The sequence below is a fragment of the Oryctolagus cuniculus genome, chromosome 1, assembly GCF_964237555.1.
Source record: "Oryctolagus cuniculus chromosome 1, mOryCun1.1, whole genome shotgun sequence".
In the NCBI taxonomy this organism is placed as follows: Eukaryota; Metazoa; Chordata; class Mammalia; order Lagomorpha; family Leporidae; genus Oryctolagus; species Oryctolagus cuniculus.
The window spans coordinates 216,756,923-216,773,010 of record NC_091432.1 but is presented as its reverse complement, the minus strand read 5'-3'; the positions used below and the strand labels follow the sequence as shown (position 1 = coordinate 216,773,010).

The 16,088-nt window shown below is 52.7% G+C and overlaps 1 protein-coding gene across 2 annotated transcripts; it reads right to left on the bottom strand.

The window, feature by feature from the left end:
- Positions 1–893: 893 nt before the first annotated feature.
- On the bottom strand, positions 894–15,600 carry SLC31A2 (solute carrier family 31 member 2). 2 transcript variants are annotated; one of them, XM_002708116.5, is made up of 4 exons: positions 15,447–15,600; positions 7,678–7,744; positions 3,116–3,305; positions 894–2,204 (listed from the first exon to the last, which is right to left on the bottom strand). In XM_002708116.5, exons 1-4 carry the CDS (start codon positions 15,450–15,452, stop codon positions 2,036–2,038), a joined length of 432 nt encoding a protein of 143 aa, XP_002708162.2. In that variant the 5' UTR covers positions 15,453–15,600; the 3' UTR covers positions 894–2,035. The 2 variants fall into 2 exon arrangements, with proteins under 2 accessions (XP_002708162.2, XP_069911844.1); XM_070055743.1 differs by having other exon boundaries at positions 3,116–3,529; positions 15,447–15,540.
- Between the last annotated feature and the right edge of the window lie 488 nt (positions 15,601–16,088).

Here is a 16,088-nt window from a genome sequence, read left to right as displayed (position 1 = left end):
GGGTGCAGGGGCCCAAAAATTTTGGCCACATTCTACAGCTTTCTCAGGCCATAACAGAGCTGGATCGGAAGAGGAGCAGCTGGGACTTGAACCGGCACCCACATAGGATGCTGGTGCCATCTGTTGTTTTTTAAAAATTTAAGTAAAATACCACCCTCTGTGACTTGACTGTTAAGTGAGAGCAATGGACTGCCTACTAAAGCCTATCATTCTCTGCAGCCTAGATTAAAATGTTCTTTTTAAAGCCCTCGGTACTGGAAAAGCCTGGAATGTATCACATGAGACCATATCAAGACAAGGAGGTGGCTGCTCTCCTGTGCCGGCGCCCATGCCAGCAGTGCTCAGAGGCAGGACTTACAGATGGGCTGACAAGGCTACATCAGCACACGCACACTGCACATTTGACACCTGACGCCCACTGAGACGCTGGGCTCTCCAATTCCTTGCGTTCACTCCCCGGGAGAACGCATGGAGCAATCCTGAGGCACGGCCTACGCCTCTCTGGGACAGTTACTTCTTACTGTACCTTAAAGAGTGGTGGTCACATTTTTGCTTCTGCCCTCAGGGAGACAAGGTGCTAAGAATCACACCAACACGGGGATGGACAGTCTGTGTGACCGCTGCTCTTCTTCGAGTGGGGCCCCAATGGATGCTCGTTACCTGAATGAGAGAATGGCTGTCACTAGGTTGGCACTGGGCTGTCCCGCTGCACAGTGTTCCAGGACTCGGTTTCCCTGGGCATGGCGTTGTCATCTTTATGGCAGATGCACAGACTCAGTCCACGGACAGCCTGAGAGCACTGTCGGCCGCCTCACCCCCTGGGCTCCTGCAGTTGGTCAAGGGTTACACGTGCTTACTGTTGGAATGTGGAAAAACACGAGAGCAGTCCCAGGCTGTGTACAAATATAATTTATTAAAATGGGTTTGTTTTTAATCCCCCAAAGCTTAAGACTGTCTTGTATTCCAGCCCATGAGGTGCTTGAGCTTGGACATGACAGTCTGAGCAGTGGTTTTTCTCTCCCTGGGTCGCTTTCCTTTGCCGTGAAGAGGCTTGGATACCCAGATGGTCCATCTGACTGTAAACAGTCCTGGCTTTGGTTCTCTTCTTACTGCGTCCTCAGTTGAGACCCCGTGGCTTACCCATGGTTCCCCACTAAAGCATCACGGGTGAGCAGTAAGTTAGGAAGTAAAGAACATTAAGAGTTGGATATTATTAATGGCAGTTCTCTGTTCTGCGTAGAGGAGGATCCAGGGAAGAGGGGCATTAAGGCCATCAAGAGCTTCTCAGACGGAAGGCTGTTTGACTCTTTTCCTCCTACAGGTGCTGCTGTCTGATGCCAGGAGCCTTGATAACAGCCCTGCATCTCTGCCTTCATTCAGCTGTCACTTGTCCCCCAATCCTGCCCCTGAAGGGGGAACAGGTCTCAGCAGGTGCTTCCATCCATCAAGAATAAAATTATTTCATTAAACGTTTTGTATGAATGTGCAAAATTGCTAACCAGGAGTTCAACTAGGAAAATGAGAAATCTTGGTTTGTCTGCCTAATCCACAGAAGAGGCAGTCTTCATGTGTTCTGGAGGCAGCAAGGTGAGGAAAAGGAGCTGGCTTGGTTTCTGTCCCCCAGAGGCAGAAGAGTTCAGAAAATCCAGTGGAAGATGCTCCTGTAGATAAGGCACGAAGCAGGAGGAGACGGCTTCCAGGTTCAGTGCCAGGGTCAATGCCCTGCACCCAGAACCATCTCTTGTCTTGAAGATCTTTGGAAATTTTGAGTTACACAGATGCGTTGTCAGAGGCTAGCAACCCTGGCCCCGAGATTCTGCTCTCATTCTCCCTTAGGTCTCAGTAGCCTTTTTAAGGCACAAGACTTGGCCCGAGCCCTGTGCAGTTTGGGTCGGGGGGAAGTGCCTGCAGTGGCCAGGGGGCAAGTGCTAGCTTGAGCTCAGTAGCTACCAGAAGAAAAAGCGCTGAGTTACAGTGTCTGGAAGAGGGGACCTCGGCTCCCTCCAGCCACTGGTGCCTGTCCATCCCTCACTAATTAAGCCATGCCAAGAAGTGGATAGGCTAAGTAATAGCCCACAGCTGAGCCCAGGACCACGCCAAGGAAGATCCAAGTGTTGTAGGACATGACAGCCAGCATCATGAAGTAGCCTATGACCACCTGAATGATATGGACCAGAGACTGGCCAAAATGATAGAGAAACCACCTAGAGGAAAAGAGAACCGAGTTAATGGTGGTAGTGAACTGGACATGGAGAGTGGATACCCGGAAGTAGAAAGACACCGAGTTACATGGCCAGTTTGTTTATAACTTCTATGGGTAACCCAAGAGTTTCTTTGTAAAAAGACGTATCTCCACTGTTAGCTCTGAGCTTCCTGGAATCCTAGGCAAAGGGAAAGTGGTAGGATACGTAACCCATCTTGTCTGATGGGGTAAGAGGCGGATTTAACCCCTGCATCTACTGTGGGAGGCTACGTGACCCTGGAAATGGGACTTTGGTGACAGATGGGTTCCTAGCTCTGCCACTTACTAAATGTGGCCTAGCACAAATGTCTGAACTGCTCTGAACTTAGATGCCTTCATCGGTAAACCAGGAACAAGAACACCTCGCAGTGGGATTCTGAAGATGCGATGCCCACGTAAGGTGGCTGGTGACAAAACAGGCGGGCTTGTGAGGCAGAGGCTACGCTGCAGGTGGAGAAGGCAGAATGGAGATCCTGAGTGGTTCCCCAGTCAGAGTGGGAGGGGACGAAAGAGGTGAGGGTGCCTCCCTCCCCCATCACATGGGATACACTGCTGTCAGCAATCCCTGGGGAAGCCTGGTAAGACTTGGGGGCGTGCTGCTGGGTCACCCCATTCCTGGATAGAGGCTCCCAGCAGAGTTCTGAAGATCACGGTTCCCTGAAGCTGTCCCAAGCCTCCCAAGAGGCTGTTCATGGAGAGAGCTCTGGGCAGACACCAGGAGAGCAGAGCTAACTAACCACTTCCGTAATTCCTGCTCCTTCCCGGAGCCTCAGTCTCCTTTCTATGAAATGAGGCTACTGCTCTCTCGGGCCAACGCACCTCTCAGGGGGAATCATGAGGACCCTGCCCCTGCCCCGCGCGCAGCGCCCATACCTGAGGCGGGTTCCGCTGACCGGGGGTGCGTCTGAGCCAGCTGAGTCCCGGTCTGTCTCCAGGATGAGCTGCTGGTTGATGGGGGTGGCCAGGCTCGCCAGTGCCTGGTAGAGCAGCTTGGCTTTGCCCACCTTGATACCTTCATACAGGATGGCCAGCAGCAGGACCACCAACACCGAGACGGCCATGCCTGTGCAAAGAGGCTGAGCTGCCGAGACCTGGCAGGCGAGGGCTGCTGCCCTGGGACCCGGCCCAGGTGACAGACGCTGCCGCCCACCGCCTACAAAGCCATTCTGTCTACCTCGCCCGCGTGCCTTCTTCCTCACTCTCACTGAGCTCGGAGCTTCTTCACTGTCTCTTTCTCTCTCTTGGCCTTTTAGATCAGGAGGAAAAGATACCTGGAGAGGCCAAGGGCTGGGGGCAAAGAAAAGATACCATGGCCCCAGCTACTCCCTGGGCACGCTGCACACAGACAATATAACTTCTTTATTTTTTTCCCAATTGATGCAACTCAGTAATTTTTATTGCAACTGGAAGACAATACATCACAGAGACTTTATGGTAGCTCTGGGGGGAAAGTGTTATTTACAATAAATGATGAAATAGTTTGTCTCTGGCAATCTGATTACACATGAAGAATGCAAGATGCAAGTATGGATGCCTCCGAAGCAGCACCACCAAGTCCCTAGGTTCAGCTGATGGCGTCTGTCTCCACACTGCTGCTCTAGGTTAACACAAACACGAACGAACGTCACCTTCTTTCTCCTTTATGGTTCTCCCTTTCTATTCATGGTATTGGCAGTTTCAATTAGAAAAAATGACTTGAAAAATTATTACCCCTGTAATAATTTGGCCATATGGGTCTGTTGGCCAGGAAAGGTCAGATGACCCCAAGCATCATCAGTAAACCTCCTGGTCTTCTGATTGCTTTGTCGCTGTTTTTTTTTTTTTTTTTTTTTCTGTACATGATGACTTCTTAAGGGACAAGAGGTGCAGCAGGGCCCTGTGCACATGCAGGTGCACCATCAGCCTGGAAGGAGGCCGGCAGGATGCAGGTGCTTTTACTGCCTTATCTGATTTCCTAACATTTCTCTGTGGTGTGAGAGAGCTTCAAAAAGTTCAATGAAAATGCATATTGTGAGAAGACTGTGCATGGCCTTCAGAACTGTGTACACCAAAATCATGTCATTTTCCACAAATGTTCTGAAGAACGCCTGTATTACTTTTATAAAAGGGAGCAAAGCCAGTTAAGTTCTTTTACAGAAAACAAAGTGCTTCCTAGACCTGCTGGGAAAAATTAACCACCAGTGCTACTTCTGTTTGACAAGTAGAGGGATAATAAATGGTCCAGCTAAAGCATTTTATTGGGCTCCGTGGTATAATAAGAATTATGAATTCGGTCTCTGCCCCAGGTTCCCTGGCACACAGTTTCTGAAACCCTCAAACTGCCCAGAGCTGACTTTTGTATGCTATTGAGATAGCTGGGGACTCAGGAAGCAGCCCTGTGATTAGAGGGTTGGAACTGACAGCCCCACCCCCAATCGGTGGGGAGCGGAGGACTGCAAGTTGAGTCGGTGGCTGATGTGTGAAGCCTCCATAAGAACCCCAAAGGATGGGGTTGGCGAGCTTCCAGGTTGCCCAACACATGCAGGTACTTGGAGGGCGGCGCACCAGGAGCAGGCATGGAAGCTCAGAATCCCTTCCCATATACCTTACCCTACACCTCTCCTTTCTCTGGCTGTTTATCTGTGGTCCTTTAATAATAAGCAGGCAAGGGGCCGGCGCTGTGGCATAGCAGGTAAACCTGTGGCACCAGCATCCCATGTGGGTGCAGGTTCCATTTCTGGCTGCTCTATTTCCAATCCAGCTCCCTGCTGGTGTGCCCGGGAAAGCGGCAGAAGATGGCTGAAGTGCTTGGGCCCCTTGCACCCACGTTGGGGACACTGAGGAAGCTCCTGGCTCCTGGCTTTGGCCTGGCCCAGCTCTGGCCATTGTGGCCATTTGGGCAGTGAACCGGTGGATGGAAGACCTCTCTCTCTCCCTCTGTTTCTAACTCTGCCTTTCAAATAAATAAATATTAAAAGAAAAGAAAAAAAAAAAAGCAAGTAAATGTAAGAAAAGTGTTCCCCTGAGTTCTAGCAAATAACTCCAAAGAGGACTCACAGGAACCCCAGTCAGAAGTGCAGGAGCCAACCTGGGACTTGTGATTGGTGTCTGAAGTGGGTGGCAGTCTTGTGGGACTTTGCACTTAACCTGTGGGCTCCGAAACCAGGGACAGTAAAGGTTCCCCCTCCCCCTCCTAACAGCAAGCTCCCTTTAGCTGCCTAACATACTAAGAGCCCACAAGAGTCATTCACCTGCTTGTTGCATAGGAGTGTGTTATCCCATAATAGTTGTCTTTTCTAGGAATCTACGAAGCTGTCTTTTAGGATCCCTGATAAAGCCAGTTGGAACCAGCTATAGCCAAAATGATGACTGGTATCCGCACAGACTGGGTCAGGCTGCAGGGAGAGCTGCCTTATGGCTCCTTGTGGTAAATGGCACAGCTCTGGCTTTGAACATGAGACGCAAGTAAAAGCACAATGTGCTAATGTGCATGCACAAGGGCCTCTCCACGCCTCCCCTTCACCGGTCATTTCCATCATGTAGTTTCCCCCAGGTACACCCCGTTTACCCTAACTCCACCCGTCCCCAAACGCCTTCTGAAGGGGAGGTAGACTTGGGTCCCCTCTCGTCCCCCAGCAGGGCCGCCTTGTAAAGCTCTCGGAGGACACAGCAACCCGGTGGTTTTCCTTGAGAAGCACATGGGCAGGGAGGCCCCGTTGCTAGGCAACCACTCTGCACTAACTCCCTCAGCATCTGAATTAAACCAGGTGGTAGGACACCCATCTGGTGTTGGAGAATTGGCTGGTGTAGGGGCAAACCTACACATCCGGTCACAGAAGTGTGTTGGATAGAAGCAAAGGAACAACAGGAAGTTGGTTTTTCCTTTTCTGGCTTCCACTGGGAAATCCTCCTCAAAAAAAGATGCAGGTTTCTAAAACATCAAATTGCAATTGATTGTATGCACATGATAGGCATTCAGACACTGTCAGGGTATACAGTGAGAAGGAAGTCTTCTCACTCCTATCTCCCCTCCAGCTGTGGCCCCTACGAACACGTCCACACACATCTACCTTATTCTTCTAAAGACCCACCCCACACAGCCTTCTATGGTCAGCACTCTTGATGCCAATGGCAGGGTCCACATTCCCTCCCCTTTTACCTATGAGGCTGCTTCAATCTACAAGGCAGAAGGAAGCCCATGTGATTTCCAAGGCTAGGTCTTATGCATCCCATGTACTACCATGTTCTACCTCGTTCTCTAGGGACACTGGCTCTTGGAAGCCAGCTGTCCTGCCACAAGGAAGCCCAGGCCATGGGAGATGCCACATGTAGGAGTTCAACCAACAGCTGCGGCTTAGATCCTAACAACTGGCAGACATGGCAGTGAGAAGTCTTCAAGACGGCGGGCTCCAGCTGCTACCTGCTGACTGGGCCTGCATGAGTCTTCCGTGAGGCCTGCTTAACTGTGCCCAGTTAAGTCACGAAACCTTGAGGATAACAGAACACCTGCCATTGTTTTAATCCACTGTTACTCAGTATTAGGTAACCAGCGTGAGAACCCAGTGTAGGGAGGACCATAAGTTGCTGGATCTGCACCTACAATGATGGGTATTTAATATTTAGAGTGTATGTTAAAAGATGCATTTATTAAAGGTAAAAAATAACTCTAGCTTGAATTAGTGCCAACTCTGCCTTTTTAAATCACAGGAATATTCTTCCCTTTCAAACTGGTTTCTCTTCAGAGGGCCAAGGCTGCAGCAGCTATGGTGGGCTTCCGTGCTGAGACAAGGAACCTGGGTGAAGCAGATGCCAGGAGGCACCAGGTGGCCTTGATCTGGTTGTGGCTCCAATGCTTCCTGACTGTGTGACCCTGCACGTGTTGCTTGCCCTCTCTGGGCTTCAATTCCTTCCCCTGGGATAGAAGGAAGAGCTCCCAGGGCTGGCGCCATGGCACTGGCATCCCATATGGGCACCAGTTCCAGACCCAGCTGCTCCTCTTCCTGTCCAGCTCTCTGCTGTGGCCTGGGAAAGCAGTACAAGATGGCCCAGGTCCTTCAGCCCCTGCACCTGCATGGGAGACCTGGAAGAAGCTCCTGGCTCCTGGCTTCGGATCAGCCCAGCTCCGGCCATCGCGGCCATTTGGGAAGTGAACCAGCAGATGGAAGACCTTTCTGTCTCTCCCTCTCACTGTCTGTAACTCTATCTCTCAAATAAATAAATAAATAAATAAAATCTTTTAAAAAGGGAGGAAGTGCTCCCTGCCTCCTGGGCCTTGGTGAGGATCACTGAGCGAGGAGGGCCCTTTGCAATGTGCAGGCAGGGCAGCGGTTGCAAAGGGAGTCACAAGCGCAAAGTTCTTGCCAGAAGAGTCACCTCGGAGAATAAAGAGAGCCAGGGTCCACCGCCTGGCGCGGCAAGCTTCCGCAGGCTACACGTCTGAGCGTCCCAATTCTTACCTGCAGGACTGTGGACGCTCCAGAAATCGAAGAGAAGCACCACCTCGTGTGAGAAGGTGAAATGCATCTGCAAGACAAGGGGAGCTGCATCACGGGGGGCGGGGGCGGGCAGGGGCGTCGTGGGCCCCAGTGCTCTCCAGCAGCCTTCCCTGGGTGCCCAGACAATGGGATCATCGGACTTAAATACTGGGGAGGCCATCAGCGGTCATCGGGGCCAACTAGGGGCACACGGAGCAGGGTCTGGGCCAAGCAGGTGGGCAGCAGAGCTGTCACTGAGCTGGCCATTCCACCGTGGAAGAGAGGGTGGGGTGTGCCCATCCACAACCAGACGCATGTCTCTTCTGTACCCTTCAAACCCAGTAGGGAGGCGCTGCCCCTCCGTGCCCCCAGCCTCCAGGCCTTCTGTTCAGCTCCAGGACAGGCACCTGAGGAGAGCTGTGCAAGGGGAGCCCGGAGTGTCCTCTCTGTCGCTTGTCCCAGGCACGGCCAGCAGTGTTTGTCTTCAATCTGAAATCCACACGCGTCCTTGCCTTCAATAAGCACTGCAGAGCCCCACTCTGTGGCCAGCATTAGAGAGAGCGGTGTCTGCCCCTGAGGAGTGCTCCGCCTTACAGGAAACACGGACGGTGAGAGCAGTGGCCACACAGCGACTGCCCAAATGCCCGTCTCAAAAGACTGCCTGGCCCTCCCTGCCTTCAAGGTGGCGGCATCAAGGGATTTTAATACAGAATACAGTGTCTCCTTTCAGTATCACCACAGTCCTCGCGATGGCAGGAAGGACAAAGGGAGACACTAGGCTCAGAGAAGTTAAGCAGTTTGCTGGAGATCAGAATGCTGGTACGGCAGCCCAGCTGGGGTTCCGACCTGGGGCTCGCTGGATTCCAAAGCCCTGTGCATTCCAGGACACCAAGAGCTTCCCCGTCTCCCAGAAAGGAAGAGAGTGGGAGCTGTGTGGCAGTGTTTTACAAAAATTCTGTTTATTTATTTTGATTTGAAACACAAGAAACAGAGACAGAGAAAGAGAGGCATATATATAGAGAGAGAATCTTCCACCTGCTGGTTCACTCCCCAAATGCCCGCAACAGCCAGGGACGGTCCAGGCCGAAGCTGGGAGCCTAGAACTCAAGCCAGGTCTCCCAGGTAGGAGGCAGGCCCCTGAGTACTTGAGCCACTACCTGCTGCCTCCCAGGGTGCACCTTCGTAAGAAGCTGGACTTGGGAGTAGAGGTGGGGCTCAAACCCAGGCACTCTAATACGGGGTGCAGCCATCTCTAGTGGTGCCATGTGGGTGTTCCATGGCCTCTTAGAACCCAGGGCCACAGACTTGTTTGCAGATGTGCCAAGCTTCTGTCTGCAGACGACAGCTCTAAGCCAAAGGCCATGTGTGTTGTAGCTTTCTCCCCCTCAAAAGCTTAGGATCAGGGGCTGGCATTGTGGCACAACAGGTTAAACTGCTGCCTGTGGTGCCAGCATCCCATGTGGGCACCAGTTCTAGTCCTGGCTGATACACTTCCCATCCAGCTCCCTGCTAATGTGCCTGAGAAGGCAGCAGAAGATGACCTAAGCGCTTGGGCCCCTGCACCCATGTGGGAGACTTGGAGGAAGCTCCTGGCTCCTGGCTTAGGATCAGCCCAGCTCCGGCCGTTGTGGCCGACTAAGTGAACCAGCAGATGGAAGATCTCTCTCCTTTTCAGTTTCTCCCTGCCCCCCTCTCTGAACTCTTTCAAATAAATAAATAAATCTTAAAAAAAAAAAAAAAAAAAAAAGTAGTAGTAGTAGTTTAGGCTCAGAGGAGACAGTAAAGAAACAGATTTGTCATCACGCCTCTCCCAGGCCTCAGCTTCCTCCTAGGGAAACGGCGAAGAAAACACTGCCAAGCCGCCCACACCAGGGGGTGCGCGGTCTGGGCTCCACACCCCAGGTGGCCCTTGAAGCTCAAAGCTGGAAGGGCGCTTCTCAGGAGTGGCCCACAAGAGAACCACAGGAGGTGAGAATAGTCCAGAAAAGGGACTCTGTGGTCAGGTAAGTTAGGGAGAGATTGGAATTGGGCAAAATAGAGTCTAACAGCCGCCCGTGCTGCTAGGAGTCTGAAACCGGGCCCTGCACACGTCCCTGCTGAGCGGCCTGGAACAGCAAAGACTATGTCCCGGCTCCCACGTGCGCGGCCGGAGCAACGTTCCTTCCTCACATGGGGGTGGGGAGGGATGACACTGCACGTTTTGTGGTAGGCACTGTTCTAAAACCGTTACGTGTCTTAATTATGCAAGGGGGTTATGAAGGTATTTTTAAAAGTTCATGGAAAGGGCTGGCGCTGTGGTGCAGCAGGTTAAAGCCCTGGCCTGAAACGCCGGCATCCTATATGGGTGCCGGTTCTAGTCCCGGCTGCTCCTCTTCCGATCTTCTCTGCTGTGGCCTGGAAAAGCAGTAGAAGATGGCCCAAGTCCTTGGGCCCCTACACCCGCATGGGAAACCTGGAAGAAACTCCTGGCTCCTGGCTTTGGATCGGCCCAGCTCCAGCCATTGCGGCCAATTGGGGAGTGAACCATTGGATGGAAGACCTCTCTCTCTCTCTCTGCCTCTGCCTCTCCTCTCTCTGTGTAGCTCTGATCTTCAAATAAATAAATAAATCTTAAAAAAAAAAAGTTCATGGAAAAGGGAATGAAAGATAAGCTCATTTTGGTGCAAAAATTCTGAAATCCACGTGGAGTTTTTTCATAATTTGCATTTTCCAAGAACTTTGTACAGCACTTTCATCCTTTACTTAGCTCCATTTTGCAGATGAAACTACTAAGGCACAAAGCAGTTTAGGTAAGAAGCTAGTTGCCTAGCTAGGATTCTGCCTAAACAGGCTGGCTTCTGATTCTGGGTTTTTGTTTTTTAAGATTTATTTATTAGAGAGGCAGAGTTAGACAGAGAGATGTCTTCCATCCTTTGGTTCACTCCCCAAATGGCCACATCGGCCAGAGCTGGGCTGATCTGAAGCCAGGAGCTTCTTCCAGGTCTCTCACACGGGTGCAGGGGCCCAAGCACTTGGGCCATCTTCCACCACTTTCCCAAGCCATTAGCAGAGAGCCCAATCAGAAGTGAAGTAGCCGGGTCTCGAACCAGTGCCCATATCGGATGCTGGCACTGCAGACAGATGCTTAACCTTCTACGCCACAGCGCCAGCCCTGATTCTGGGTTTTTAACTCCTCTCAATGCAGCCTCTCAGGGCAGCACAGGAAGCTGTGCTTGAGGTCACCTTGAGTCAGTGGCAGCTTCAAGACTAGTCATGTCATTTCACCTGGCCCTCATCTGACACAAGACAAAAACAGAGACATCAAGATGAGGAGACACGCCCACTGTGGTTTGTGGTATGAGACGGAGAAGGGGGGTGGGCTGTCTTGCTTCTTTCAGAAAGAAGATGGGAAAACAGCACAAGGGCAGATACAGCTGCCTTGGAGGAAGAAACTGGGGACAGCGATGGAACGATGAGAAAAAAAAAAAAACATAACTATTTTAGATACCCATGCTCGGCCCATCCAAGGAAGTCCAGCCTCTCTGAGAAAGACGGCAAGCTCACGTTAAATAAGCAAAGGAGACAGACCAGGATCAATCCAAGGATCGGGAAGGAAGGCCAGAGCCCAGGGGACTACGTCTAGGAAGCAGGTTGAAAAGGCACAGTGGCAAAGGCGGGAGGGACACAGGTGTGGATGGCACGGGCCGCGTACACTCCAGGTTGAGTCACGGGCTGTAGGGGGCATGGCCTGGCCTGGGAGACACCGGCCCACCGTGACGCCCGCACGGGCAGGCAGCCTGGTGGAGGACAGCAGCATCTCCCTAGCGTCCCCAGGGCCTTATGGAAAATGCAGATGCCTGGGCCTTCTCAGGTCTCTCAATCAGGATGCAAGGGCAACCCCCAGGAGACAAGAGAGACACAAGATGTTAACAAGCCCCCTTTGTGGGATCCTAATGCTCGCCTGTTTGTGACAGCTTGAACACAGCAGGCAAAGCCTACTCGTTAAGGACACAGAATCTAAAGCGGCAGCCTGGTCCCACCTCCCGGCTCTGCTAGGAAACAGCAGTGTGGCCTGAGCTGCTAATATACAGTAAGCCGCCTCTGGATCTCGGTGTCCTCATGTGTAAATGGGGACAGGGACAGGACCCTGGGAACCCTCTCCCTCGGTCCGGCTTCACTTTCACAGGCTCCTGTTAACTTGGTGCAGACCTCGGTTTGAGCTTCACCCCCTTCCTACAACCGCATAAAAGAAAAAACGAGCGGGCCTCTGTGTTTCTGGGTTGGGTGGGGGAATCTCCCCCAGACACCTCCTACATCCCTGAGTTCAGACTTGGATGCTGCACCTGTAGGTTTGGTAAAGACCTGGAAGTAGACCTGGCTGCTCAGCTCGGCAAACGTGCCTCTCCGTCCTGTAGGAGCCTGACTCGTGTCACCAAACCCTGCCTGTGCCTGCACCGCATGGGAAAAGCCTTGGGAAGCCAGCTGGCCGAGCAGAACAGCCCTGCAGCCACTGTGTCTGCTGGGGACTCACGTGTGCGTGCACTGTGCCCACCTTCTAGCCTTCTTTTTTTTTTTTTTTTTTTTTTTGACAGGTAGAGTTAGACAGAGAGAGAAAGAGAGAGAGAGAGAGAGAGAGAGAGAGAGAGAAAGGTCTTCCTTCCATTGGTTCAACCTCCAAATGGCCGCTACAGTCAGCACTGCGCGAGTTTGAAACCAGGAGCCAGGTGCTTCTTCCTGGTCTCCCATGTGGGTGCATGCGGGTGCATGGGCCATCCTCCACTGCCTTCCCGGGCCACAGCAGAGAGCTGGACTGGAAGAGGAGCAACTGGGACTAGAACTGGCGCCCATATGGGATGCCAGCGCTGCAGGCGGAGGATTAACCAAGTAAGCCACGGTGCTGGCCCCACCTTCTAGCCTTCTTAACAAATTCATTTTATTTGAAAGCGAGCGAGTGAGAGAGAGAGAGAGATGGAGAGAGAGATCTCCCTTCTGCTGGTTCCTTCCCCAGATGCCCACAACAGCTCTTGCTAATGCATGCCCTGGATGGCAGCTCACGGTTCAAGTACTTGGGCCCCTGCCACCCACTTGGGAGATCCAGATGAAGTTTCAGGTTGCTGGTTTCCACCTGGCCCAGCCCTGGCTGTTGTGGGCATTTGAGGAGTAAACTAGCAGATCAAAGATCTCCCTCTCCCTCTTTCTCCCTCACTCCCCCTCTCCCTCTCTCTCCCTCTCTCTCTGTTTGTGTGTCTGTTGCTCTGAGTTTCAAATAAGTTAAACATTTAAAAAGACCACATTGAATAATTTAAAAATGTTTGTCTCCCTGATAGGAAGTGGCACTTGCTCAATGTAAAAAGCTGAGACAATACCAAGAAGAATGTAAGAATCATTATGAGTCCCACTTCCCAGAGATCTTAGGATTTTAAAAAGAATACTTGCTGGGGCCGGCACCGTGGCTTAGTAGGTTAACCTTCCAACTGCAGCACTGGCATTCCGTATGGGTGCCGGCTTGAGTCCTGGTTGCTCCACTTCCAATCCAGCTCCCCGCTATGGCGCCTGGGGAAGCAGCAGAAGATGGCCCAAGTCCTTGGGCCCCTGCACCCACACAGGAGACCCGGAAGAAACTCCTGGCTCCTGGCTTTGGACTGGCGCAGCTCTAGCAGTTGTGACCAATTGGGGAGTGAACCAGCAGATCCAAGACCTTTCTCTCTCTGCCTCTCCTCTCTGTAACTCTGCCTTTCAAGTAAATAAATACATCTTAAAAAAAAAAAAGATACTTGCTGACATGGCAAAATGCTCACGAAAGATTAATATACAAAAACTAACAGCTATAAATAATCTTATGCAACTCCAGTTACACTGCAATTGGACTCATTCAATTTCAACAGAAGCCTCTGGTTCCACCTCTGTCTGCCAGGTGGGGCCGGAATTGTGCCCATCACCCCTTCTCTGAGTCCAGCTGGTAAAGCAGTTGGCATGAACGGAATGTGGCTAATCACTCTGCGGGAGTTGCCCTAACTGGTTTCCTGCTCTCATCCTTGGGCCTGGGCCAAACCCAGACACCTTTTGCCATGGACCTGAAAGCCCACAGAGCAGTAAAACTAATGCAGGCAGCTGTGCGGGGCCTGCAGATACAGGGATGAACCAGGAAAGTCCCGGGCCCACGTGGCACTGACCACCCTGGAGGGGAGACAGAGGAATGATCGGGTCATAACAACAGGTGTGTGTGGTCAGAAAGGGAGGCCACAGGGGTTGGGGGGGACTTACTGGGGACAGAGCCCGGGGAGCAGGAGGCAGCTGGGCAAGACGGCCTACATGGTACATTCAGAGCGAGAAGTGGTCTCAGAGCACAACTGGTTCCTCCCAACTGGAAGGAAGCCCAGGAGGGACAAAGATCCACCTGTCACTTTGCCTCCCACACCTTTCTGCTAGATGGAAATATTCAAATCCACACACCCTGACTTAAGGAAGGGGTTCTGGGGCTGGCGCTGTGGCGCAGCAGATTAAGACCCTGGCCTGAAGCACCGGCATCCCATAGGGGCGCTGGTTAGAGACCCAGCTGCTCCACTTCCAATCCAGCTCTCTGCTGTAGCCTGGGAAAGCAGTAGAAGATGGCCCAAGTCTTTGGGCCTCTGCACCCACATGGGAGACTCGGAAGAAGCTCCTGGCTTCGGATCAGCACAACTCCAGCCATTGTAGCCATCTGGGGAGTGAACCATCAGATGGAAGACCTCTCTCTCTGTTTCTACCTCTCTCTCTAACTCTGTCTTTCAAATAAATAAAATAAATCTTAAAAAAAAAAAAAAAAAAGGAAGGGGTTCTGGGCTGCAGTCTTCTAGGACAGGGCTTTGTGGTGGGATGGGTGAGGGGAGGGGCAGGGCCCGAGTCTTGCTTTCTGCAGGAAATGGGTAAATCTCTGTTTCTAGCTATTTATCAGTGCTTCATTGGGGCCACACCCTGGGCGGAGAGACACTTGTTTTCCTCTTCATTGTCTCACTTGGGGTTTCTCTCATTTAAAAGCCAAAGATCGCAGATGGAGATTAGGGTCCTAGCGCCACCTCTGACTGGCTGGGACCTTTCTCAAGGGCTCCCTTCTATTTCCCCTTTTAGAGAGCCTGCGGGAGGCAGGAGGGGCCTTCTGACTACAAGGCTTCCACGGACTTCCTAGATCTGAAATTCTACCATATTCTTCCTGGAATTTAAAAGGAAAGCCCACACATGCTCCAACTTCTTCAAAGACCAAACAGTCTTGCAAGCCGGCATGTTCTCCTGCCCAGGTGAGCCCTAGCAGGAAATGTAGTTAGTCCCAAACGCTATTCTCTGACTCACTGCGTAGGGAAGATGGGAAGCAGCTGGCACTAAACTCCCCAAAGAATCAAAGTGGGAAGTTGCCCAAGGCAGGGCCCCCGCCGGCGTGCCCGCGCGCTAGGTCTTTCCTCTTCGTGGGAGTCTCCCTGGAATGTCCCCAGGTCACTGCCCTCCCGCCCCCGGCCGCTGGCCAGGGCTTCTGGCCGCCTTCACCCACGCGCTCGGTGCGGGCTAGTCCAGCAGGACCGACTCCCAGCAGGAGGGACAGACAGAAAGAACCGCCTGAAGTCACTGCACCTGCCGCGTCCGTCCATCTGATCCGGCTGACAGTGCCCCCAACACACCCCCTCACCAGCTCCGGGCCAGAGAGGCCAGGCTCTCGGGGTGCCCTGGGCGACCACTCCAGGGGATCCCCGCCCCAGGCGCCCACTCCGCGTAGCGTCCTCCGCCTGGCGCCCCGCACTCACCGCCATGGCGAGCGCGCAGGGCGAACGCCGGGGCTGCCTGTGGTCACTCCGGTCTCTGGGCTGCGAGTCCGCCCGCCGCCGCCGCGGTCGCTGCAGCCGCGATCGCGACCCGGGCCGCGGGAATCACATGGTCCGGGAGAGGCGGCGCGCGGGCGCCTGGGAGTTGTGGTCCCCACGCGTGCCCCACCCCGCGGCTGCGGCCGCGCCCCGGGCCGGGACCACGCGCTCAGGCGCACAGCCGCGGCTCGGCAGCTGCCAGCGGGCGCGATCGGCCCTGCGTGCCGTTCGCTGATTGTTTTGTGTTTGACTTCGACTTGGCAATTACCATAAAATTATTTATTGCTAATTGTAATAAACACTTGGGAGGCTGAAGATGGACAAGTTTATCCTGTGGACACAATAGCAACGAATTAGGAATGGATTAGTCAGTTATGCCCCTGACTTTGATTTGAATCATTTTAAGATTTATTTATTTTTTATTTATTTATTTGAAAGGCAGTGTAAAGGGGGCAGAGGAGAGGCGGGGAGAGAGAGAGCACGAGCGAGCTTCAATTTGCAGGTTCACTCCCTAAATGCTGTAAACAGCCAGGGTCTGGCCAGGCTGAAGCCAGGAGCCTGGAGTCTCTTTGAGGCTTCTCCCAG